This window comes from Peromyscus leucopus, chromosome 2 (genome assembly GCF_004664715.2).
Source record: "Peromyscus leucopus breed LL Stock chromosome 2, UCI_PerLeu_2.1, whole genome shotgun sequence".
NCBI classification, from domain to species: domain Eukaryota; kingdom Metazoa; phylum Chordata; class Mammalia; order Rodentia; family Cricetidae; genus Peromyscus; species Peromyscus leucopus.
The window spans coordinates 85725836-85753725 of record NC_051064.1 but is presented as its reverse complement, the minus strand read 5'-3'; the positions used below and the strand labels follow the sequence as shown (position 1 = coordinate 85753725).

The window sequence follows — 27890 nt, the reverse complement described above, 5'->3', positions numbered from 1 at the left end:
CTAAGCTTTTATCAAAGCAGCGTGTAGCCCAGAAACCTCTTTTTTTTTTTTTTTTTTTTTTTTTTTTTTAAATACTAGTAAAGACACAAATATTTCACCCGAGTTTTGCGATGTCTAGCTGCCCATATGAGACAAGAAGCAGGAACCTGGTTTTGGCTCTGTTTAGAATTGGTTATTAAATATTCTCAGGTTTAAGGTGGAAACTCGAGCCGTTGGGCGCCATTTGTTGCTGGAGGGCTTCTCTCCAGGTTCCCCAAGCACCACAGTCCCACAATCCACTTATTAAATAATCACTCAGACACTTATATCACTTATAAACTGTATGGCCGTGGCAGGCTTCTTGCTAACTGTTCTTTTATCTTAAATTAACCATTTTTATAAATCTATACCTTGCCACGTGGCTGGTGGCTTACCAGAGTCTTTACATGCTGCTTGTCCTGGCGGGGGCTGCAGTGTCTCCCGAGCAGTGGGTTTTATTAATGCAGTTGCACACAGAGCTTCGTTTTATTGATCCTTCTTCCCCTGGCCCCTGCCCTTTTATCTTCCCTCACGGAAGTTGCCCTTATTCCTTCTTCTCTTTTCTTTACACAGACATTCTTTGACCTGTGCTCCCCTACTGTGATCTGTAAATTTTCCCTCTTATGGTACCTCAGTTCTAGCTTTATCACCTGTGCTCTTTCATTACCCCCACATGAATATAAACACAAATTAAAAAATTGAAATCTATACTCTGTATATGAGAGAAAAAACATGACATTTGTCTTTCTGAGTTTGGGTTATTGCACTTAATAATGTAAAACTATTTTTGAGAAAATGTATCCTAAGCACAAGTTGGTATTTAATTGCAATTCTTGGCATTAGAGTTCCCACTATTAGGTGAATTTTCCTAACTATAAAAATCAACTATTACTCATTTCCCACTTTCCACAAACTTGATTTTTTATCTGTTTACTTTTCTATGGCACTCTTCTCCTCAGAAGAATAATGTATCTTCATCTTTACTCAGAGTTTTTTTATTTGATTTCACCCTTTTGTTTTGTTTCTTCTCACAAGAGTATGCATTCTTTAAAATGTTTGAGAATTTCATGAGTACTGTATTTACATCTTTTCCACTCTTCCATCTTCCTTCTCTAAACTACTTTCAGCCTTTCTCCTCTCCAATTCATCATAACCTCCTCACCTCTACACACACACACACACACACACACACACACACACAGAGAGAGAGAGAGAGAGAGAGAGAGAGAGAGAGAGAGAGAGAGAGAGAGAGAGAGCTTGGGACTGCATAACCTTTTACAGTCTATTAGGGGACTCTTCCTTATAGAAGACTAACTCTCTTTCCTCAGCAACCATTATTGTCATAACTCTTCATATGATAGGAAGGCCTCATCCATGTTGACATGTCCACTGGTGTGGTCATTGTACAAGTTGTGCTTAGGTGATCATAGTTTTTGAGATTTCATGGGTTCAGCTTCCCTGTCATACGTAGATGATACTGCCTCACAGCAGATTCCTGGCACTCTGGCTATTGCATCTTTCTGACCTGTTCTCTAAGCCTTAGGTGCACAGATTTTGTTGTAGACGTAAATTGGGGTTGGGCACCCTACAATGTTCTCTGTGTTTTGACCAGTTGTTTTCTGTAATAGTCTCTATTGCAAAAGTAGACTTTGTTGTTGAGAGGTAAGACCTACACTCATTTTTGGTATAAGAGTAAGTATTCAGAACGCGGTTAGGAAACTGGCAGTTATAGGTTCTCCTCTAGGTCCCACACCTCACCAGTCACAGGTTTAAAGAATCAGGCATGAATTCCCTCCTTTTGAGTGGGCATTAAGTCCAATTAGATAGTTATTGATTACTCCCAATTATTGTATTGAGTACTACTACACCCCTAGGGATATCTTGTTTTTCTTAGACTGCACAGGAATGTTACTTTTTCCCCTGGCAGCTTGTATAGAACCTTCAGATGTAGAAGTAACAGTCTTATTAAATAAGAAACACAGAGCTAAATGCAGAGTTAAAAGCCCAAGAGGTCAGAGCAGTAGCTAAGAGCTGAGACTAAAACCACCTTCTTATCACTTGCTGCCGCTGCTGTCCTTCCCCTGAGAAAGAGACCTACTTCCTGTGTGTTTGTCTTTTTATTGACTTTCAGTTCTGCCTTCTCATTGGTTGTAAACCCAACCACATGACCTCCTCATCACTGCCTGTCTATACAGACCTCCAGGTCTCTATGGTTGGTATTGAGATTAAAGGCGTGTGTTTCCAAGCTGGCTATGTCCTTGAACACACAGACTCTGCCTGCCATGTGATCAGATTAAAGGTGTATGCTACCACTGCCCGACTTCTATGGCTTGCTATTAGCTCTGACTCCCAGGCAACTTTATTTATTAACATACAAATAAAACCAAATTTCAGCACAAATAAAATATCACCATATTCAGATACTATAAGAGCTAGTCCTCAAAGAAGAGACTTTTAGGTCAGCTCTGTCCTATACCCAGGATGTATGATATCTGCAGCAACAGGATCTTACATTAAAGTTCTAGGAGACAAGGAAGGACAAAGACAATAGCCTATATTCAACTCCCTTGACCAAGAACTCAAAGAGAGGTTTCTCATGATCAACACTTGGATTCTTTTAGACAGTCTAGGCTTTGGGGGGGTATATTATCTCAAGTGGTATAATTTTATCTATATATAATTTATATATATATATATATCTTTCTAAATAAAATAAAATCATGAAATACATTTTCTTGTGGATTTTTTATAACTCCTTAGTGGTTCTGTTTTATTTGGTCCTCCTCACAGTATTCTCCCCTTCCATTTTTTTTCTCTATCTCTCCTTCCTAGCACTGCTACCAAATACTCTTAAACTTGAGTGCAACATTCTTTCCTAGGTTTGTTTTCTGTTCACTTCTGAAGATTACTTAAAACAACTCTTTCTGCATTCTTGGTGGTATTTTTCAAAATATGTTTTACTTTACTAATCTTCAGAAGGGTACTCTCTTATATGAACCCACAGATTTTATTTGCCTTTCTGACTCTCTAAACCATGCACCCCTTGCAGTAACCCTTGTTGAGAGGCATGGGGGCTGTGTCTCTCTGCACCATACCATGGCCTTTTCTTGTTTCCTTGATGGACCCTTTGCTAGTCCTGTCTTCTGAAAAAAGATTTCAAAACATAGGTGAGATTATATTTCAGATTATTCCTGTTACATATTTTTGTTACTGAACTGTAACTTCAAATATGCAAGCAATGCAATTTGTGGGTTATTAACACATATGATTTCTTATATTTGTTTATAATAACATTAAAAAAGGCTTAGAGACTTTTAAGGAAATTTTAATGGATTTATTTTGTTGCTATGTGTATAAGTGTATATTTAAGTAATATATTTGCTATTAAGAAAAATATAACTAAAATATTATTTAGAAATATAATCCATGAAACTATAAAGGAAAATGTATGTAATATTCATGAAAAATACATGTAATATCTAGATAAAAATCATGTTGATATACTGTAAGAATAACTTATAAATCATACATAGATGAAAGCTCAGGCCCCATGAATATATATATATATATAAATCACCCATGAATATATATATATATATATATATATATATATATATATATATATATATCACCCATTTCCCACTTCTAAGCTTCACATAGTGAGCTTATGAATGTCCAAAGTAATAAAACATTTAAAAAGAAAGAAGAAAAATGCATTTCAGGTTCTAATAGTGAGCATTTCAAGGAATCATGAAGAGGCCCTGAGTCATTTTCCCCAGCGATACTCCACTACAATGTTTTCTCTCATTTCTGGCTTCTCCATATACTGTAGTCACTTGGGAGATCATCCTTTAATAAATGTCTTAAATCTTATCTCTGTATTTCCCTCACATTCTGCACTTGCTCTCTGATTCTAATTCTCCGCACTCTTCCAGCATTTGTAGCTGTCCCTTTTACTGCACAATAAATGCCGGAGAAACAGCATAGGCATGGAATGGAGCCCAGAGAAGACACAGAAAGGAGCAGAAGATTTGCAGGGATGAGTAACAAAGGGATTCCAGAAAGGACCTGTGAAAAGGATGCCCCCAAAGCATGTCTCTTCATGTTTTCTAGAAGACTTTTTTTTTTTTTGAGACAACTCTCTCTCTCTTTTTTTTTCCCCTTCTGGGTGCAGCAGTTTCTTATTCAATATCTCATTTGAAATTTGTTTAAAAATACTATAATAATACCTATTAAATGAAATATAAGAAGAGGGGTTGAGAAAGTACATTGTAATTCAAATAAAAACACCCTGAATTTAAATAAGAAACAAATACATACGCATGTATATAGAGTTACATTAAGAAAACATGACATTTTATAATTAATGTTACACTATTTATTGTAAAAATAAAGAATATGAAAACTGGACTCCATTTTTATTATATAAAATTGAGCATTTTACACAGTGGATTTAGTGGTTTCATCTGTGAAAGAGAAGTGAAGGGCAAGGTGTTAGGCTATATCACCCCTTGTATTATGTGGAAAACTTACTTAAAGAGATTTGTAATTTTTCAAACACAATATATACTTTCAAAAAATAAAATAAAATATTCCAATTGATTTATTAGGTACAGATTATCAAAAGCTAAAAAACAGTTTCTATAATTTTATTGTTTTACAACTCTTCCTTTTGATTCTGCCTTAAAATTCACAACTTTAAATATTCCAAATATATATAAAATCTTTGCCAATGCAAACGTATTTTCCCTGCCACAATAGCATTGTGTATGAACAAAAGGCTAAAAACAAAGACTTGTAAAATATTTTGTTGTTCTCTGAAATAGAGGGCATGCCTATGAAAGTTCTAGAAGGGTTTATTGTTCATTGTAAAAGACAGGTGAGCTATTATAGATTTTATATTCTTTTTATTTGTAAGTAAAGTGGGAAATAAAATCATGTGAATATAAGGAAACAGTTACCCAAAAAGAGAAATTAGCATATAAAATAAATTATGGTGATGGAAAAGGCTTACAAATAATGTAGCTAAAATCATAAAGTTATTTCCTTTCCTGAATACAAACTAGATAATGAAATTAAACTTTATATGGGACCAAGCAAAATCATTTCTCATATGGAATTAATATGCAAGGCCACCGAATTGGAATAGCGAACTGTGACTTACTTGAAAAGTAGAAAATCAGTTCTTATAGAAAAACACTTTTTTTTCTGTTTTGAACCTATATTTTAACATTAACCTATCACAAATTTCTAGTTTATGTCAAACATTTCAAAAGCTCCCAAATCCAAGATAGAATAGGCACAAACAACAAGAAGCAGATGAATAACATAGAAGAGAGAGTCAAGAGACAGGCTGTTGTGGTATGCATTTCATTTATTTATGTGATCTGTGAGACCTAACCCAGCTAGAAAACCTCAATTTTCTAAGAGCTGAAATAAATGAACTTATTTTTCATCTATATGTGCATTAATTTTGTGCTTGTAGTGAGGGCTCGGGCACACTAAGCAAGCACACTACCACAGAACTATAACTCTTCAATCTGAAACTTAGAATGCTGCTCACATGACTGAATAATACAAGTGGGGTACTTACCCATTATCATGCCATATCTGGCAAATAAAATTCAAAAGTAGTCAGGATCAGAACTGAAATTTATAATACCTTAACTAAGCACAGCTAAATACAAAGAATCTTGCAGTTGACATATTTTATTACTTTTAAAATAAAAATAATGACCCAAATCAAATATTATATTTTCTTTATAGAATTATACTTCTCATTTATTTAAGGATTTGATGTCATCTGTTCTGATTTACATATTTTTGGGGAACATTTTGCTTAAAAGAGTGTATTCAATTGGCTCCCTTGTTTTGTTATTGAAAATAGATTATTCTCTCATACAATACAATTTCCCCTCCCTCCATTCTTCCAAGCTCCCTGCCCCAAGTCCTCACTTCCCAGATCCACTCACCATCTGTCTCCTCTCAGAAAAATGAAAGGCTTCAAGAGACGACTGCCAAACCCAACAAGACAAGATACAATAAGACAAGACAAAAGCTCTCCTATTGGAAGCCGGGCAAGTCAACCCAATAGGAGGAAATGAGTCCCAAGATCAGGGAAAAGAGTCAGAGATCCACCTGTTTCCACTGTTAGGAGTCCCACAAAACACCAAGCTAATAACCATAATGTGTGTGCAGACCATCTGGTGCACACTTTGTTGGTCATGTGCTTGTCACATCAGTCTCTGTGACCCACTAGGCTCATTCTATTGTATACTCATGGAACAGTGATTTGAGAATTAGTATTGGTAATTTGAGTTCACTTTTACGTGATCATCTTTGGCTTTTAAAAAATAATTAAAGGAATGGACCCATGTGGTTTTCCTGAAGCAGTATGTAAACAGATGAAAATCATAGCGCCTTAATAAACAGTGGCTTGCTTAGTCAGATAATAAACACTAGGCTTCAAATTATCCATCATTCTTATTTTGCAATGAGATAAAAATGTGAAGATATATGTTCATAAAACATAGGACATTTTCAAAAATTTGCTGCATTAGGCTCATTTAGTATACAGATGTGACAACTCTGTGGACAACATTGACATGCTCTAAATTTAGATAAAGATCTTCTGTGTACTATTCAGGGTTCTATAGAGAAACAAAACCAAGTGCACAACCACTCTGCAATTATGGGGGCCAAGAAGCTCCAAGAAAGAATTTTAAGTGGATCATGAGGGAAGAATTGGATATTTCAGACATGTAAAAACCAGAAAATTTGCCAGAGCCTAAAGGCTTGAGTCCTGGTGGCTGAAGCCTCAAATTAAAGTTCTGATGTCCAAGGACAGGTTGTTTCTGAGGCCTTAACTGGATGATTGTCCAACCACAGTGGTGCGTTGTGATCCCGACTTTATTTATTGCTTCACATGCTAATCTCCATTGGAAATACCTTGCATACAAACCCTGAAATGATGTCTTCCTGGCTCCTTCTATGCGTCTCTTAGTGCACTCCGGTTTACAATTAAATTTGTGTTAAAATTATTTTCAGGTGGAGCCATGATAATCTTTTCAGACTTCTGTACACAGTAGCTGATATATTTGTTAAACTTTATAATAATTAGGAAAAGTGCTTATCATGCTTGACTATTTTGTATTTAAAAATACAAATATGATATCCCAAGTATCATAAGGAAAAGGAAGTCTCAATTAGAAGTAATTCTAAACCAAATTTAGATAATGAAGAATATTTTCCAGAAAGGCTGCTGGATTAAAGGAATTGATGATGGAGTCCAAGGGCCATAATTCCAGCCCTAGTGAACAGCAGAAGGAATATGCTATAAAGGAAGTGCATATATGGCATATATGCATGGTGGTGGCAAGACCGTCCTCCTAAACAAACACAGCCACTGCCAGAAAGGAGCTCTCCAATGCACTGGAGATGGCTGGCCTTTCTCCCACTGACAAAGAGAATCCAGTAGGACAGGAGAAACCAGGATGCTCCAAGTTCTCAAACTTTATCCCCAGGATTCTGAGTTCCTTGTGGATCTGGAGCTGGGAATGCAAAGAGAAGGATGAAGAATATTCAGCACAGCTAAGGAAAAAAAGAAACATTATGTCAAAAACATGTACTTCTGAATTTCTTAGGGTATAACTTTATATATACTTTGAGACTATAATAATAACAAATATAACCCTATTTACTCATATTTCTTCATTTGAATGATTGTATAGGTGAGTCATCTTCCCTTATGTGGTAAGGATTCCTGTACAATATTCTTGATGATAAACTATGTATTAAAAATGATGTAAATTTAATGCATTTGGTGTGTCAGAACTGTGTTCTCACAAAATAATATCTGGAGGAATAGAGAGTTTTCTTTCTCCCGTATGTAACGATAAGAAGATTCATTAAGTACACTAGTTTCTGATCTATTATTAACATAGTATTGTTTGTATTTGCACTCTCTTCCAATCAGCATAACATTAGAGTTAAGGCTATAGTTAACCAAACATTAATCCAGGATAATATTTATTAGGCTGAAGCAAACACAAAAACGGCAGTCTGTATATCAATACTAGTATTCTCCATAGACCTTTGGATGCTGGAACCAAAGAGTCTACCAAATCCTATATGCACTGAATTTTTACCTAGACACACATCAAGTTTTAATTTATAACTTATAAATTAAGAGAGTAAGAGATTAACAACAGCAATTAATAATGAAACAATTATACAATACACTGTTAGAAATGCTATTTGAACATGGTCTCTTTCCTGAAATAGTCAAAACAAATACAGACAGTTTTAGACTGTAGCTGCCTTTGGAGAAATACACAGCAGAAGAATTTGTGGATGACTGGGGTGGGTGCCTTGGGGAGGATCAGGGTATCCTCTGAGAGCACACAATCTCTTCCAACAGGCTTCCTCCTCTTCCTAGCTTCATAACTACCCTGCTACTTGCTTTCTTCCCCTGTCTACTAAATTCCACAACACAGAGTGCTGTATAATGAAGACGTTTCCTCATGATGCTGTTAAAATATTTAAAAAATATATTAAAACAGGAAATCATTGTTGTAGATTTGCTACTGATGCTTTGCTAAGCCCATTTTAAAAACTGAAGCAGGGAAGTGGTATTTACTCCAAAATCAAAAAAAAAAAAAAAAAAAACCAAATGTAAATTCCAAGATTTCTTCCACTTACAGCAGACTATTCAAACCAATAATAAGCTTAAATACAACAAAGCAAAATTAATATGTAGTAAATGAAGAAACATTGCCAGATAAAAGTAATCTTCCTGAAGACTCCTGTTCCAGGCACTGCTCCTTCACCTTTTCACATTTTCTGTTTTGTTGATTTCAATTTCACATTATGGTTCTTTTAACACAGGTTTCATTGACAGACAATTTAAAGATTTTTAAAAGGAAACATACAGCAAAAGCATTATAAAGACATATAAACCTCCCCCTATTTATTGAAATTATACATCCTAGTAAAAATTCCAGAAAGAGCAGATAGGTAGGCGGATAAACTTCCTTAACTCCTAAGACTTGGTACAATCATCCTAAGAGCCTTCCTCCTGTCTCAGTTCTGTTTTTTCAAGACAAGAACCAACAACAAAATCATTATACGAAACTAACCACAATGAACACATATGGTGCTTTCGGTGGGAAGGGACAGGAAGGGGCTTCTGTTCAACACTCAGTCTTCCTTTACCTGCAGTTTCCCATGTGTTTCCAGAGGGCACCAAAGGATAGTTGTAACAGTGAGTGTAAATCAAGCCTGGGAACACTGTCTAGGGAAGGTGCCAGTGCTTGCCTGAAGTAGTGAGGAGCTTCAAGTAGCTGAGCAGCACATAGAGCAGTAAAAAGATGTAAGATATCGACACGCTCAGCTGCATCTTGTTAAAAGCTTCCTGCGGGTTGGCAGAATGAAATCTTTATTTAAAATACACAAACTATTGTCAAGGGAAAGATGGAAGGAGAACACAGTAAAAGGGCCAAATGCTTTGCTTAACCCAATAGAAGCAGCAGTAGAAAGAGGAAAGTGGCCACCCTGTCGGCAGCAGCAACAGAGAAGGTGACTAACATCACATCAGCATCCATCTGCTCTTCCCATGGCTTCAAAATGCATTAATTTCTTTTATTATTAATTACGTTTCCAAGGGGAGTATAAAGATATTATGGACAGCAGAGAGGAAATCATTTCTGCTGCCACTTGGCATTGAGTAGAGTAGCATATGAAATGAGCTGGTGATGACAGGAAACGTAGCTGCATCCTTGAGTCCCAGCATCCCTCTTACCAATCAGCTCCAACTCCCTGTTGGTAGTCAGAGGCTGCCTAACAAAGTTCAAGCAAAACCATTATTGAACACTAACAGGAAGGAACCGAGACAAGACTGACTGGGGTGTATTTGTACAGAGAAGAAGCTGGGAGGAGGAAAGGAGAGGGGGAGAGAGAGAGGGTGGCTGAGACAGGGAAAGGAGGAGGGAGAGGGGGGAGGAAAGGGGGAGGAGAGAGGGAGGGAAGGAGAGAGACAAAGAGACAGAGAAACGGAGACAGAAACGGAGAAAAGACACAGAGATAGAATGAGTCACCATCTTGGACAGACAACACATTAAGAAAAGCAAGTGTTCTATATAATTGCATAAAGATATCACGTGCACACTCTTACACAGCGTGTCACTTGTTTTACATATTGGCATTTCCAAAAGAGGTTTTAAAACACAGTGACGGTACCTGTGAAACTTTTTGGATTGGTGAGCACAGTGGCTCTAGGGAGGCTGAGCAGGGAGCCTGACAGAGAATGGGTCACTAATGAAGAGCCAAGAAACTAGACAAGAACTGAATCATGCATGAAAAAAAGGGGGAACACCCTGGGTATATGTCATTTATGTTGATGAAGTGTTATGCCTTTGTGGATGCCAGTGGCTCACATTTATTTTCTACCACAATGCTCACAACATCTTTAGCCAGAGTATGCTCTCAGTGCTCTGGGTTAGTATTATTATCGATGGGATAATTATTCTGGTTTTTCTTTATTTTAAGCACCAACAGAGTGATGTGCTCTCTGTCTCACAGGAGACAGCGTTTGTTGCCTATAGTTGTGTTCTGATCAGACATGATGGTAAAGCAAAGAAAGCCTTTATTCTGTTCTGCCCACCCTGTCCTTGTGGATCCAGTACCCGCGTCCACCTTTTTGGAGGAGGACGGTTAAGTTCCTCTCCCCAGAGCCCCAAGTCTGAAGTGCATCTCCCCCGAAGAAGCACAGACCATCTGCGTTGGGGTGTCAAGGAGGCGGTGAGGGACCCTTTCCTTCCTATACCTGTGGGTGTCGTCTCCATCTCCGGAGTATGGAGGCTGCTTCCCAGCAACTCTTCTACAGGTTTACTTCCGAATAACAGGCACCTTGGCTGAGCCCCTTCTCCCCCTCAAACCCGCCAAACTGTCCAGCGCCCAAACTGCAAACTACATCCAGTTTCCGAAGCATATCCCTGCCCCAAGAGCCTGTCTTTCTCCACATCATCCGACTGTACTGTGAACGAACGACAGCTCTGTCCCCTACCTTTTTCAGACCCCCATCCCTCACCCCTTACCGCCAGCCTCCCTCCAAGGAAACCCAGAGCGGGAGAGGCGCGGACACCTGCAGAAGCGCGCACCTGGCCCGACGCTGCCCGGCGCCCGGTAGCCGGCAGGTGCTCTCCGCGCCCAGCCCGGGGTCGAGGTTGAGCCTGGCCACCCAGGCTCGGGTCTCCCGTCGCCTCGGCATCCTGCCGCCCCCCGCCGGTCCTTCCTGCGGGCCGCGGCCGCGCCGCCGCAGCCATCAAGTGGCTCGTTAAGGAAATGCAGGTGAGCGCGGGCGGCGCGCCGGGCCGGGTGCGAGCGCCTGTGCGCGCGAGCGCGAGCCAGCGGAGTGCGAGCCTCAGCCTCCCGGGCGCTCCCGCCGCAGCCGCCCAGCCCGCCCCGCCCCGCCCGCGCGCACCGCCGCACCTGCGGGCACTCGCCCCGGCGTCTGCGGGACCCGCGGGCTCCGAGCGCGCTGCCGCCCTCCCGCGCCGCCCTCGCACACGCAGAGCCCACTTTTAAAGAAGCCGAAGCGCTGCAGCCCACCGACACGGAGCGCAGCCGGCTGTGGCTGTTCTCTCCCCGTCTGCAGTTGAGCCCGGACCCGGGAATAGAAAGACAGTTCTCCGTTGGACTGGCAGAAAGGGAAAGGAAGACTCCTCCGTTCCCGAGGAGAGCGGAGCGGCGGCTCTAGTAAGTAAAACTGCTCTCGGTGCCTGGTCTCTAAAGTGAGGCGTCTACCGAAGGCTTTCTCCCCGTTCGTTCGTTTTACCAGGGAAGAACTTGCCTTATATAACTTGAGTAATTTCTACCTGAGAAGTGCTTCGCTAAACATTTGTGTGTGTGTGTGGCTTTCTTTGTGGGAGATCACTTAGGAGTGTCTGCATGTGCAAGCCTTCCCAGGAGTCTGATTGTTAAAGGCTCATTGTTCGAGGGCGGCTGGAAGACCTCGTTTGTGAGTGTGTTGGTTGGTTGGCTCTAAGATTGACTGTTACCTAGAAAAAGCTTGAGGATTCCCATCCCATTGCCTCCTCCCTCGGTCACCCTTCAACCCTGGTCCACCCCCAAGTTCCACCCTTTGCTGACTTCAGTGGTTTGCTTGTTTTATCTTTAGTTCTAAGGATCACTAGCAAAATTAATTGGGTCAAGGGAAAGTTAATAGAGATGGTTTGCAAGACTAGAAGAAAATCCTGTTGGGATGACTTCATGTCTGTGAGCAGTTTATGTGTGGAGGAAGTCCTGGCATCAGCCTAGGCGGAGAATTTGGTGAAGTTAATTTGGAGAACTGTGAAAAATGCAGTGTGAGAGCGGGCTGAGCCTGTGACTCTGACACAGCCGGTTATGAACTGTGACAGCCTCATCAGCCGCTGAGAGGTTTAAGGTGTCTCCTAAGGCTGAAATCGCTGCATCAAAAACTTTTGCAGATAGCATTTCTCTTGGACTATCATCGCCTGTCAGAGGCTGCAGCTTTTCCATGAACACAAGTAGGGCACTCTTCCTCTCGCCATGAAAAGGTTAATGGTACCTTAAAAGAATAAGGGACATGTGTAGCTTAACATTCGCCAATATGTTGTAATATCTAAATAAAACCTTTGTGTTATGTCAGGAAAAATATAGTTGAGTCAGTTTGTTTTGCACAAGAGGGAAAAGAATCAATAACGTTTCAGCATTTTCCCCTCTTTATCACTGCCAAATGGGTTCTGAATCTAATTCTTGCATTGTTACAGATACAGTAGGTACAGTAGGAATTGTAGGTTAGAAACAACTGAACCAATTTTAACACAAAGTTCTTTGACACAATGGCACTCATGCAGATTGGAGTACAATAGTGGTTAGAAAAGAAAGTCGATGTAATTTATCATTAACTTTCAGTTTTTTGTCTTAATATAAAACGTGCTTTTCCGATTTAAATATAAACTTGCAACATTATACAATTTGACAGAAAATTACAACTAATTATCAGGCAAATTTTCTTTATGATGATCATGTATTATCAATTAATGATTAAGTGATTTCTCATATTTGTGTGACACTCTTGCAGTCAAAATATTGTCACCTCTATATTAATTCAAATAGCTAAGCAAAAATTTCATTTGGCATTGATTTTAAAAATAGGAAAAAGGCAAAATGCTTAAGAATGGAAATGGCATTTAGAATCCTGCCCTTTTTGTGCGCCGTTCTGACTGACTTGGGACATAAGTTTCAGAGTGATGAGCCAGGACAATGGATGAGATGAAGATTGTGGTGATACAAAGTTACAATGGATGGGGATCACTTTGGAAAGATGTGTCATTGTTTCTTCAGCATCATTTTATTTCTCACCCAAATTGTAAAGATCGTTTATTGCTCTCCGGTGAGGCTTCTTTGACTGGTTGGTTTAGAAATGAATCTAAATAATTTAAACTGAGATCATTGGTTGATCAAATTTAGGTTATGTGTATGATGACCTCTATCATTTCTGACCTCACATCTGTGAGATGATATATGACATTTGAAAAACAATATTCAAAATAAAAGGATAATAGTCCATAAGCAGCCACACTTAAGAGTGAACCAACCATGCAGTTGCATGCATTTTACTACATATGTATTTACTCACAACACACAGGAGAACTGTTCGTTCGGTCTCATTTCTGAAAGTGGAGATTTATCAACAACATTAATAATAATAAACTGACACACAGTCTGCCTCTGCTATAATTATGTCATAGTGTTAAGAAGGATAGCCTGAATTAAAGTTGTTTCTAACCAAGCCTAAAGAGATACCTGGTAACTGTTTCTATAAACACAGAGAAATCAGGCATAGCCAGGGTCATTAAATTGTTAGCTTTTTTGCCACCAACTTTCTGTGTCATACAGGAGTTGCAACTTTAAAGTTGAATAATAAAGTTGCTAGTGTCAGCAGTAATGCATTTTATTATGCAATTGTTCTTGTTATTCAGATCAGATAATGGCCTGATGAAATACATAAGCAGTCTGCAGGGAATGAATGATTAATTCCTCTAACGTGTGCTTACCAAAGGAGTTTTTTCTAATAAAGTGCTGTGTACCTGAATTTGCTCACAGTTGCAGTTGGTCAAAGCAAACATACCTTCCTTTCCCTTAATATCAACATAGAATTTATAAGTCTATTTCAGTAACTATAGCAACATAAAGATGATTTTGTAGAACACATGGTTATGTATTTTACGAAGCTCTGGATAGGAGGATCATTTTCTTAAAAGACTTAATTTAGAAAGCAAAGTAATGTTAATTATGTCTAGCTTTGGAATGCTGAACTATTGACAAAAATTATTTTGCTCTTCATCTGCGCAGTGTTGGTATTTCTTTCACGTATGGTGAGTAGGGTACATAAACCCAAGCATTATGAGGCTGCAGAGCATGCCAGTACCAATGACACTTCCCTTTGGGATGTTAAGTGTAGTAGAAAGCTAAAAAACTGTCCTTACAGAATTATTTGGATACACATCTAACACTTTACTGATAAGTAATAATAAACACCACAATTATTGCTGTAATGGGTGCAAATTGTTTTGTGGTTATAGGCATATCTTTAATGTAACTTTTAATAACTCTGCTTTTCTAAAGCTTTATTATCCTAGAGGATGGCAAATGGAAAGACTCTATGTGTTAAAAACATGTGACTTGCAATGCATGTAACACATTTAAAATAACCTGCAGGTCTTCTTTTAAATAACTTTTTAGAAACTATCAGTTGTGGAGTATCATAATTAAAGTAATTGCTTAGCTATGTATGTATCCACACATCCATCAACTATCTATTTACCTATCTCTGTAAATATAACAAGTAACTTTTAAGAATCTTCTGTTGTTTGAGGCAAATATCTTAATTCAGTAGTTTATTTTTGGATATGCACCTATACTGAGCTTAATAAATAGCAGCCACACAAATAACATAGTAAATAGTCTCAATTATTCCATTTAATAAGTTATAGTGAAAATTAGATGAATAGAATTTTGTATTGAGTTGAATGTCACTTCAATTCATCTGTTAATATGTTTAAGTGCATTTTTTTACTTTCAACTACATTCAGTTAATTTGGATTTCATTAGATATCTCAAAACAATTGGACATTAAAAAGAACAAGTAAATTACACTCATACAATCAACAGTATAAGCGTTAACAGTAGAGCAGACTTTTCAAACTTGTTCAAGGTATGCTGAATGAAGACACGTAACTAAGGTACAAAAAATGCACGGTATCTTTAGGGGAAGACATATGGAGGGTGGAAACAAGGGTTCTGGGATTTGATGTGTTAGCCAAGAGAGGTAGTCTAGACTCTGTAACTAAGCATTGTCTGTCTGGTAGGGATGGTTGTAGCAGTTTCCCATCATTTCAATTCCAAAACATTGTTGAAACAATCCAGTATAATTACTGATGTAATTGGGTCTAACATTTGAGAAATTGTCAGATTATACTGTGATATTCTTAGACTGTGATAATCTAAGAATCCACGCAGGAGCAAGAGTCTTATTTGAAAAAGGGTAAAGTTAATTGTCCTGAAGCCATGTTGGACAGACATTGGTCTGTTGCTTTCTTGGTTGGTTGCCCCTTGCTCCAGAGAAACAGGATGGAGTTCCTGGAAGGGAGGAGACAGTTGTCTTGTGTACCAATGAAGCACCTTTTACTCTTGCCAATGAGAAAATATTCCACAAATTACTATCTTTGAATTAGCATCTTTATAATCAAATAGAAGAGTTGAGAACACAGAGGGGATAAAAAGCCAGAAGCTCTTAGTGGCTATAGTCTTCCATCTTCCTCTCTTAATTTTTACATATTTATTATTTTACAGCATCACTTTTAGATAGTGCAATTTATGTAAATTGCTATTTATCTAAATGCGTGTTACAGAGTGTGAAAGCTACAAGGAAAACAAGAAATCCACTTTCAGTCTTTATATGTTAAGGAAGTAACTGAAGACTTCAAATATAAAAAAGGTGTAAATATAAAATGAATTTCCATTTTACGAAGTGTTTTTCTGTACCAGTCTAGTTGTACTTAGCAATTTGTTATCAAGAACATGCTTGGACAACACATTGCACATCTTGTAGTAAATTATCAGTAGACAATCCAGTAATATATAAAAATACAATTCATCTTCCAAAAAGTTTTTACATGCCACTGTGTCATAGTATTGAGCACAGTGTCCACTCTAAGTATCTTATGTATCATAGCATTGAACTTTGTGAAAACAGTGTGCTCAAAAATTTCCAGGGTGCATACAATAATCAAAGGTCAAAAAATGATTCTGACTCACAGTTGATGTGTGATTTATATTTGATTAATTCATAATCAAATAAAGTACAATATACAAAGGCCTTGTTTTTATAAATTATGCTTTCTAAATACCCTATCAAATATTCTCAAAGATGAAGATGTATTGAAGTAAAAAAGACATCTTCTCTATACTTTAATACACATTTACTTACATTAGATGCCAAGAAAGGAATAGAACAAATTTATAATTGAATATGTATTTCATTTGAGTTTAAAGATTGCTCAAATTAATTGTATATTATATTTTATCTGGGAAGCCTTGTATAGTTATTTGAATACTGTCAGGAAGCAATAAAACTGTTTTAATCAAGTACAGATTTTATGAATATTTGAACTAATTATTTCTGAAATACAAGTACTTTAGACAGTTCCACATGTACTAATATTCACTGAATTAAAAATTGTGATTAAAAACTTTTAGAAAGAAATCCAAACTTATATTTGTCCAACCTAATTAGTATTAAAAAGGTGAGTTGTTTAATGGGTACATAGACAGAGAATGTAGCCAGAAATGTTTCCTGTGTATATGTTCCCTTTACATATTTCTTATTTTGCAACATCACATTTAGATAGTGCAATTTATGTAAATTGCTGTTTATTTGAATGCATGTTACAGAGTGTGAAAGCTACGAGGAAAACAAGAAACTCACTTTCAATTTCTAGATGTTAAAGTAAATAAACTAAATGCCTGCATGCATCCTAGGGTTTGTATCTATCGTTTTGTTTAAATAGATGGTTTGAGTAGTTTAGGACAAAAGTCCTAAACATGGTTTCCTTCGACTACAAGCAAATAACATGTATTTTACATTCTGTATCAAATGCTAGGAAATATCAAATCAGAGAACAAAACCAAACAGAAAAAGAAAAACATCCACAAAATGCCACCAAAGTCAAGGACAATGGAGTATTTTCCATTTCAAATATCTAACTGACTTTAGCCACTAATCTAGTCAGCTTGTTATTTTGGAGGAAACACACATGCACACACACACACACACACACACACACACACACACACACACACACGCATGTACACACTAGCATCCCTTTAATGCTGTCTTAATACAATGACCTGGACTCTTCTTGAGCAAGATCAGACATTCTGATGAAATGTAAAGAAAGAGAGAGGAAATCTTGTCCCCTTCCTCTAAAGACAGCGTCTGCCCTTTTCTTCTTCCTCCAAATATTGTTTTAAATTTAGAGGCATTTTTTTTTCCACTTTAGAACCCAGCCTTCAGATCAATGGGGAAGTCTTCTTACATGCATTGTGCCCCATTTCCAATTTGGGGCCTTGCCTTCAGGTATCCATGCGGAACACAGACAAAAGTAATCTATCACTCCATGATTTATTTTTTTTCTTTAATTTTAGAAAAAAAAATTATCAAAGACAAGATAATGACCCCAATACTAAAGATACAATAAGTATTATGGTACATGTCACCCCCTCTTCTATCTCTAACTTATCTAATTCTGTTGAGTCTGAGTCACCATTCAGAATGATACAATGTAATTACACAATGCACTTAGCCGCAGAACCCAGAGTTTAGGTCCCTGGTATTCACTGCCCTTTCCATGTATCAAAGACTGCTAAGTACAATACTCATTATGCTAGAGATGTAAGACTGGCCAAGTTACGACTGACCTATGGCTTTACCAAGTATAACCAGATCATTAAAAACATTTTAATTCAAAGTAAAAAGGAAAGAAATCTCCCCAAAGTACCACCTATTCTAGGTAAGGTACATACTTAGAAATTGTCTGTGGTGTCACAACCCCCATATTCTATCATTCTGAGTCAGAGGCATCTCTTCTGGAATCTGTGTTGCATATTTAGCAGTGACAGCCTCTCTGTCTTCCACTGTAGTATGTTGGCAACCTTCTTTATCTTCTAAGCTGGAATGCCCCACTGCCAGTTCCTCTTGTGTGTCACACTCTCCAGATCAGGAGAAGCAGCAAAGCATGGTGAGCACTTACTGCGCTACCTTCATGTTGACATGGCGTGGAAACACTAATAAACCTCCAGGCCACTGTCACAGTTGAAACTCCGATCTATCCCTTGCATTTTCCAATCACAGTGTATGAGTTACAGTGAGCATTCTTATTGTTGCTGCAGTTCGAACCATGGCAGAAATGTCTTGGCTTTCTTGGCAGAGAACAGAGATACTAAACAAATTCTGTTCACATTGGAGGAAGTGTGAGATAGCTTTAGAGGAGGCTTTGTGATATGCACTTCGTAGAAAACCACAGAGGAAGAATAAGGTAAAATGTATATTTTTTAAAAGCAAATTGGAATTTCTATGTATCCTTAAATTAAAAAAATATATTCTATTTAATCTTATAAAACTCATGAGAAGATTCCTGACTAAATTTCATAATATTTCCAGCTGTATTCTCCCTAAATGTCTTATAGAGGATACAAAAATGCATTACTATCTGGTACTATGAACACAGACTATGTTGTGTTAGCATAAAAATTTATAGTTCAAAATATTGAAGCCTAGTTTAATGCAACACAAAACCAGGGAAATTTATTTTCTCTTCACTTAAAATTTCTCATTGCACTGTGCATGCACTCATTAGTTTCCCTTTTCTTTCTTATTTTATTTTTGAGATTATAATATAATTGCATCTCTTCCTTCCCTTCCCCCTCCCTTTCCCATTCTCCCTCAAATCCATGGCTTCCTTTGTCACTAATTGTTATTGCATGTATAATGTATTCAATTAGTTTCCAATAACTATTTATTTAAAGTACTTGTTCCAAGAGGTCATTCCTTGCAATGGCAATGTGGAAGTATGTTCAGTGGCCTCTCAGGAGGGAAGTGTCCGTTCAGTGTGGTGTGTGTTCTCTGTTTGTTTTCTCCCATGAAACACATGTGGTTTCTTCTATAAGACATGGTTCAGCCTCATCATTTATACTTTTGTGACTGAAAACAACATTTTTTATGGCAGTAGAACTGATTGAATTGGATTGAATGATTGAAGTTAGTACTTCATTCTCTCGTTTCCTTGCATTTCCTTGGTCCACAGGAAGATATTCCTTCTTATAAAAAAAATGAATGGCTGGAAGACTGTTTATTTTCTATGGTACTACAGAAACTTTGGTAACTGGTCAGCTTTAATAACACATTACAAATTTGCTAAGTTACAAAACCTAGATTTTAAAGTAGGCCAGCACATCTTAAAAGGTTTTCTTAGTGTGTATGTGTGTGTGTATGAGAGGGGGGGAGGGAGGAGGGAAGGAGGGAGGGAGGGAGAGAGAGAGAGAGAGAGAGAGAGAGAGAGAGAGAGAGAGAGAGAGAGAGAGAGAGAGAATAAAAGAGAGAGGTGTAGGACATATTTGTTATGTGTGTAAGCAATTTTGTAATTGTTTTATTAGTATAGATATTTTTTCTGCAAAAAGAAAACATTCAACAGTATTTCAATGAGAAATGTTATCTGATGAACCTGTAAATCAATTAATATGAGAGGCCAGGTCAGAAGAGATCAGACGATTCATAACTTAACAGTCTTCTCACTGTTGTTGAAATCCCCTCTCCCTAATTTGGTTTCAAATCTACAACTTCTGACCATTTGTTTGGCCTTCACAGGGACTTCGTATATTTCAGACACATGAAGCTTCATCAGCCTTCTTAGAATTCAAAAATAGAAGTACACTGGCATTTGTATTGTTTGTTTACATCTCATTTGCCAGAATTTAAAACATAAAACAATTTCTTAAACAGTAATCGTTATTTAAGAAGGAGGCATTACAACTTTATTTTCTACAAAATTAGAGGTGGATTTAAATTCATATTTGTGGATGATAAAAAAAAAATATGCTGCACAGTTAACAGCACCCCTGCATTTCCAGTCATCTGAGTTTGATGTCCAGCTTCTGTATACCAATGTTCAGTGACTTACAGTCACCTGTTACAAGGGATCTGACATTTCTTTCTGGATTCTGAAGGGACATGCACTCACACATACACAGATTACCCCAGCCTCTGTACACTAAAATATAACAGGAATCTTAAAAAAAAAAAAAAAAGAACCACTTATGATCTTATTTTTATCTTAGGTTCTTCACATTTTTGGCCAGAAATATCTTCTCTTGAACTCTTAAGAAATATTCATGTAGAAGGTTTTAATAATAGTTAATAGTTAATATTATTCATTCTTTAGTATATGCAAGTCACTACTTATGTGATATATATATTCCTATTCATATATAGTCTTATTTACCTCCATATCAGTTCTAAAAGTTAATATAATCATTATATCTATTTTATAGCTTCAAAAATTAGACAAAAAAGGTATATTAGCCTTTCCATTAGCTTGCCTTCAGACCCTATAGTTTAAATCTCCTTACAATATTGACCTTTTGGTGCACAGAGTTTTTTAGATTTATAGCAAGATATCCTAGATATACAGTATTAGTCCTTATGAGGAATGCCACCATTTCATAGCTTCTGAATATTCAAGGTGGAGAAAGCCAATGTTACTTGAACTGCTTTGTAATATTTTATTTTCAAATGAACCTGGTATCTATTTTCAAAATAGATACCAGGTATCTATTGCCAATTGGCCACAGATTCTATGCTGCATAAGCACTCTTTAAACACATTGCCATCCTCAGTGACTGTTGACCAAGTGCTACAGTATTTGGAAAGCAACCAAGAGCCTGTTAACCCTGCACCATAACTATGGCAAAATCAAATGCAAAGCAAGGAAGTTGGACTGATGTGGCATGAAGGTTAGGGTCTATGAATATCTTCTGCAAGTGATTACAATTCAGATGAGTACATCTCCAAGATCATTTCACAAGGGATTGTCAGAGTCGGCAAATACAAAATAAAGGCTAAGGGTGGTTACCATAAGCAGCAGAGAACTTCAGTGAAAGAAAATGCAAGAATTGGTCCTAAAAGTGTTTATATATTCTCATTACCATATGTTTTAGCAGAAATAGTACTGAATTACATTTTAAAAAATGATTGTGATAATTAAGTATTTTTAATTTATTGTATTTATATTATATTGCTTCTTATTCTTAGAATTACTTATCTGATACAAAAGTGGAGGCAACATGAATGCCAATATTCTTCGTAGCTAAATGTATGTGTGTATGTATATATGTATGTATGTGTGTGCATGTGTATATGTATGTATGTATGTAGTAACTAAACTATTACCTCTGAAGTAACGAATGTAAAAAGCTGAATAAATCATCTCAGGAATTGGTTATTGCTTTTCTAGTATGTGAGCAATAATTTGTACATACTGGTGGAAATTTGGTGCAGTGATATTGAAAGGACAAAAGAAATAGCAAAGTTACTCTATAGAAATGACCTTTCTGGGGCCGGGCGTTGGTGGCGCATGCCTTTAATCCCAGCACTCGGGAGGCAGAGCCAGGAGGATCTCTGTGAGTTCGAGGCCAGCCTGGGCTACCAAGTGAGCTCCAGGAAAGGTGCAAAGCTACACAGAGAAACCCTGTCTCGAAAAACCAAAAAAAAAAAAAAAAAAAAAAAGAAATGACCTTTCTGATGTATCAATTTCAATGAAAAAATATTAGCCGTGTTTTCTTAATGTGTTGCACCAACACACATTTTGCTTTGAGCAACTGCTTGTCAAATTGTACTTTTAACTAATATACTATGATAGTAAAGGGTACATGAAGATAGCTCTTACCCTACATTAGCAGGGATGTAAGAATTCTAAGGAACAGAGAGTAAAACTGAAAACAACATAGGCATTTAAAGTTCTCTATGACTCATTTCAAGAGCTTCAAATGGATCTTTCAGACATAAGAGACAAATGGTGAACAGAGTGACTGCATTAGTTCCACCTGTAACACATTTCCTTTCCCACTAAGATCTTCTGATTGCTTAAAAGAAGCCAGTGATATTTCAGTGATGAATTGAGGATTGAGGAGTCGAACTGGGAAACTTCATGATGTACACTTGTCCACTACATGCTTTGATATAACTGCTAAACTATTAAACTGTGATGACCTAGTTCTGATTACACCTTTGAAGAACCTGACATATGAATCATGTGCTAAGGGGAAACCTTAAAGTCCTAAAATATATAGAATGTCAGTTGTAAGATGAATTTATAGCATCTTGCATTAGGTCTCCATAGGAAGTTCAAGAGAACTTCCTAAAATAGCACCTTCAACAGAACTTGACAAATTAGTGGCAGCATCCACATGTTTTTGTTTTTATTTTTTATTTTTTTTTTGGCTCACCAGGATAAGGCCATCCCAGTGATACTTGTCAGAGACCTTGCTCTGTGGACAGTCTTATTTTTTATCCAGTTACTTCCTAGGTGCATTGCTTTACCAATGTTTACATGGACAGTTACCTCATATTTTGGTTCTTCTACCTTATTTTCCGTATTATTTCCTCTGACTAATTATACTGAAAACATTATATTATTATTGTTTCATATTGGGGCAGGGGTAATGCTAAAGTTAATGTTATGATAAACAGGAACTTCCATTATATAAATTTATATAGTCTTTTTATCTGTTTTACTTTTCTTCCTAGAATTTTATAAAGCCATATATATAGACTTTGAAGTGGTCGTAAATAATTTAGAGAAATTATAATAAAAATGATGACATGAATAATGACGATTTATAATTGCCTCTTCTATTTGGAAAGGCAATATCATAGTTAAATGTATGTGTCGTTCAGATGGTAATTGTGAATCTGATTTAAGAGTGACTTGGCTGAATGTTTCTTTGAGCCGATAACTTACTATCTTTGTATGCACCTTTTGTGGAACCTCTTCTTTCTGTGGCTTTCCTCAGGATGAACCACTGACTGTACAGCTGTATTACTTCTGCATAACAAATTGATGAGCTTTCGAATTATTCCCAGCAGCAGTCAAAGGCTGCCATGCAAAGTAATGATCTCACACAAAACGTTAGGTTGTGTTTCCCCTGCCAACCCTGAGGTGGTCAGCCTAGCCTCCTTTGGCTTGCCATCCTGGAATTGTGCAGGTTCCTCACTGGAGCCCAGCCTCCGTAGACACATGCTTTGCTTCTCACAATTTGGCTGAGCTCCAGGTCTTTGTTGCTGGGGATGTGACTGTAACATCTGTTGAGTATGACATGTATCTTGTTTTTCTCATCAATCTTATGCATTTGGGTGCCCTTTCCAGGCTGTAAGTACACACTATATAGCTCAAAATCTGTCTTGAGGACAATGTCACAATATAAAAGGGAAACAGTGTATGAAATGATTTTGTTTTCAGTGTGGCTTTGATAGTAGGAATTTCTGTAAAAATCTTGAGCATTTTTTTTTATGTAGCATTTGACCAGCTTTTGTAGAATTACTGAGTTCTCTCATAGGTATTGGTATCCTCTCTCTCTCTCTCTCTCTCTCTCTCTCTCTCTCTCTCTCTCTCTCTCTCTCTCTCTCTGTGTGTGTGTGTGTGTGTGTGTGTGTACTTTATGCATTCTACTCCAACACTGAGTTTTATACTCAACCCTTGAGTTTCTTGAGGCAGGGTTTTATTATGTATTTCAAGCTGGAGTTGAAGCATCATCTTTTTCCTTCGTCCTCTACTGTGCTGGAATTGCAAGGATTTATCCTCACCCAACTAAAATATTGAATATTAGGATGTTCAATTTTAAAGTGATATAAAATTTATTAAGCCAAGTAGTCACAGCTTTCATTTTCATGTTTTAATTATTGGTTTAGAGTTTTTGTAGTCCTGGTATCCAACTGAGAGCCTCATGCAAGATAAACAAGTGTTTGTTCTACCACTGAGTAATGTTCTCAGTGTTCCAACCGTATATTTTAAATAGCCATTGATTATGTTATAGGGACCTTTAATACAGGTAGCAAGTAAAATATATGTGATGAAATGGAAATATTGATATTGTATACAGAAAATATGTTGGTGGCCCAACGAATTTGCAATAATGGGAGAACTTATTATTGAAATCAGTGACTAGCCTTAATGACTGTTGGAAAGAAAGGAGGAAGAGTATGATAGAGTTTCATTATAAGAGAAAATTATCCACTTGTTTGCTCTTAGTAGAAACATCATAAACTAATATAGAGTATGGAATCCCTTTTTACTTTCTACAGAAAGAGTAGTCTTAATTATTTTCATCTGTTTGAAATTTTAGATTTTCTAATTTTGTAGTAAATAGATGAAATAGAATACTTTGAAAGCTATACAATTACAATATTACTTATTAGACATAGAAATAAATAGTGATAATATTAGTGTTAGCAACCAGTCATTGCTTGATTATTTATTTGATTTTTGAGCATAGAATAATGTAACTGAAGTTTTTCTGGCCCTGCCTGGCCCACAGTCAGGACAAATCTCTCTCACCTGACAGTCCTGCAGCCACTCAGACCCAAACAAATACAGAGAGATTTGTATTACTTAAACTGTTTGGCCTAATGGCTAGTTCTTTTTTGTTAAATTAACCCATTTCTATTCATCTATAAGTTGCCACGTGGCTTTTGGACTTTACATCCTGCTCCTTATGGTGGTGGCTGGCGGTGTCTCCTCAGCCTCAGCCTTCCACTTCCTAGAACTCTCCTCTCTCCTTGTTTCACCTATACTTCCTGCCTGGCCACTGGCCAATCAGCACTTTATTTATCAATCAATCATCCATAGACACTGAAGTGATATTAATTGTAGTATTAAGGCAACTCTACATAGTTAAAAGGGAGGTTTATTTTATGGGGTAACTTACAAGTAAAGTGATAGGTTACAGGTTATGTTTTTTTTTTTTTTTTTTTTTTTTTTTTTTTTTTTTTTTTTTTTTTTTTTTTTTTTTTTTTTTTTTTTTTTTTTTTTTTTTCTGGGAAAGGCATTGCCCAACTATTTTTCTTATTATTTATGTAGTTAGTAATAAACCATTTTCAAACAAATTCATAGTGTATCATTATATATATATGATATATATATATATGATACGTATGTATGTATATATGTATATACACAAAAAAAATTGTCAGTGACTATCCCTATATAGAGAAGATCTGCTGATTAACCAAATGATTAACCAAAACATTTTCATGTTATCATTTTAAAATCACCATTTTCTAAACATTCATAGTTTCTCATTTTATTTGATTTAATCTGTAATCTACTACTACATCCACCATTTTTCTGTACTTATATTTGTGTGTTATACATTCTAAGTAGAAATCATGGGCAGAGTTTGTTTACTTTAAATTATGTTATCACGTCTATCTTGTTTTCTGGAAATACGTCTATTTTGAGCTAGTAATTTCAAAATGCATTATGCTTATGCCAAAGCTACATATAATAACTTCAAATCTGGAATAATATCTAAGATGAATAAGAATGACTTGAAAATATGAAAGTGATACTTTGTAGCTACAATTCTTGTTTCTTCATGTGTTATAAACGTTTCTGAGTTTTGACAGCTGAACCTCAGTCTGTGGTTATCAGGTCGTTTCATCCATGGTACAGTTGTCTGATAAGTCTATCTTGGTTTCTTGTGAGTCTTGCTGGTAAATTTGATGAAAGCAACAAATGCCTATATCTGACATTACAGACATCCATCAGGAATGTATTAGCTCTTCTGTTTTCCAGAGGAAGAATTGTAAACATGCTCAGAGAAACATACCATGAAAGCTTATAGCAAGCCCTCCCAGGAAGACTCACTAGTTTATGAATGCCATGTTACATTCTTGATATAAACTGCAAGATTTCTTACAAGAAAGATTAAAATGCTTCTTGCTTATATACTAGCTGTAAATAATTCAAGAGTAAACACTTGGATAATTTCCATGAATTTTGAAGTAGAGCTTTAAGTATCTGATTAAAATCTGATTTTGTAAACTGTGAACTTGTAGTAAAATTTGATGAACCCTTTGCTTACCATTGCTGTTATATTAATAAACCCACTGCTATTGTGCAAAAGGATTTTAATACACATAGTTCCTAATTGAAAAATGAGCTCTTTTAACTTCTTAAACATTTTCAGTCCATGAATTATTTTCAGATGCATACTAAATAAAGTCCAATTGCAGTTTTTAATTTCTGTTGGTTTATATTTCAGTTTAATAAAATACCAGGTTTTTAACTTTTTTATAGTCAAATGGTGAATCATTATATCACTTTAGCGAAAGTAACCTAAATGAAACCTTGACAGTATTCAAAGCATATTTATTTAAAGTATACCTTATAAGACATTTGTTTTTGACACACCAACTTAAACATTATAAACTCTTATGTGATATATGGAAACAAATGTGTATTTCATGTGCTGAATGACAGGATAATCATCATAACATACTGTGGAATAATGTTTTTTCAGAGCCCTTTCATGTGTTTCTTATTATTTTTCTGTTGGTAATGATGCATTTTCCCCCTCATTCCTTTATATTTCACTTGATATATTTCTAAAACCAAATCTGAGATCTAAGACTTTGAGGGGAACACTTCATAATGGTCATCACCATGGCCATGATTTCAGTCTGTTTGAACTGTATCTGTTAAGCAAATGCTGACATTTTCTTGTTGTACTTTGTTTACTTGGGGAAATACCAAACACCCTGAAGACTTGGTTTTCACTCCCAGCCATTGGTCATGTACTGCAGTCCACCATGTTTATTCTTGTAGCTAAATGTGGCAAATATGAATTTCAGGTGCTGTTAACAGATAGAAAATTGTACTGTGCAGTGGAGCCCTTACCACGAGCATGCTATTTTCCTTAAAAGGTTCTTCATCAACATTCCTCATCAGCTAACACCTTTTCCCTTGTCCCATTCTGATCCCTCCATGGTGTCCACCATTGCATTCAATTTGGGTCATAAGCTTACAAAATACTCATTTTATTAATAAAATAATTATTGTCCTTTTTAAACTATGAGAGCATTTAAGAATGAGACTATATTTATAGCATTTATGTTTTGTGTCTTTATTTTGTGTTGTCCTTAAAATTCATTTTTGTTTATAACCATAGCAAATTTTGTTTTATAACAAATTTTATATTAGTAATTACTAGTCTATAAAGCCTGAATCTATCACTTCTCTATAAGAAGGCACATTAAGTGATAACTATAGAAAATTTTGTTTTAAAACAAAATTTATATTAGTAATTACCAATCTATAAAGACTGAATCTAGCACTTGTCTATAAGAGGGCATATTAAGTGAGAACTAATGAAATGTCACATGTGTGAGAGTGTATCATTACACATGAGCCTTACACACGAGCATAATATTTTTGAGGAACAATTTTAATGTCATTCATGTTCAATTTAAGTTCTATAGGATAAATGACTCTTTCATTGTAAAATAAGAAAAATTGCTATTTAGTTTATGGTTATCCTCATCAGAATGATCCTACTCATACTTCAGAGTTCAATTCCAGCTCCACTACTTCTTAGAATTTGGAAAATATTATCATTCTTAGAATATTTCAAATTGCCTCACCAATATAACAATACCCCATTTTCTTCCCATAAAGCACATTTAGGAAGCAAGTTATCAATGAAAGGTAAAAGCACGTGCAAATGTTTGATTATTG

General features: G+C 36.5%; 2 protein-coding genes across 47 annotated transcripts in view; one reads left to right on the top strand and one right to left on the bottom strand.

The window, feature by feature from the left end:
- Positions 1-4417: 4417 nt before the first annotated feature.
- LOC114695845 lies at positions 4418-12555 on the bottom strand. Its single transcript, XM_037203330.1, has 3 exons — positions 12427-12555; positions 11175-11769; positions 4418-7608 (listed from the first exon to the last, which is right to left on the bottom strand). The coding sequence occupies exons 1-3, from the start codon at positions 12553-12555 to the stop codon at positions 7532-7534; spliced, it is 801 nt and encodes a 266-aa protein (XP_037059225.1). The 3' UTR covers positions 4418-7531.
- Ptprd (protein tyrosine phosphatase receptor type D) overlaps positions 11685-27890 on the top strand; it is a 2272674-nt gene continuing 2256468 nt past the window's right edge. For 11 of the 46 annotated variants that reach the window (XM_037203364.1, XM_037203377.1, XM_037203376.1 and 8 more), the window contains exon 1: positions 11685-11772. The gene's annotated coding sequence lies outside the window, so the exon portion shown is untranslated. The remainder of the gene's footprint in view (positions 11773-27890) is intronic. The other 35 variants (XM_037203393.1, XM_037203392.1, XM_037203388.1 and 32 more) reach the window with 4 other exon arrangements.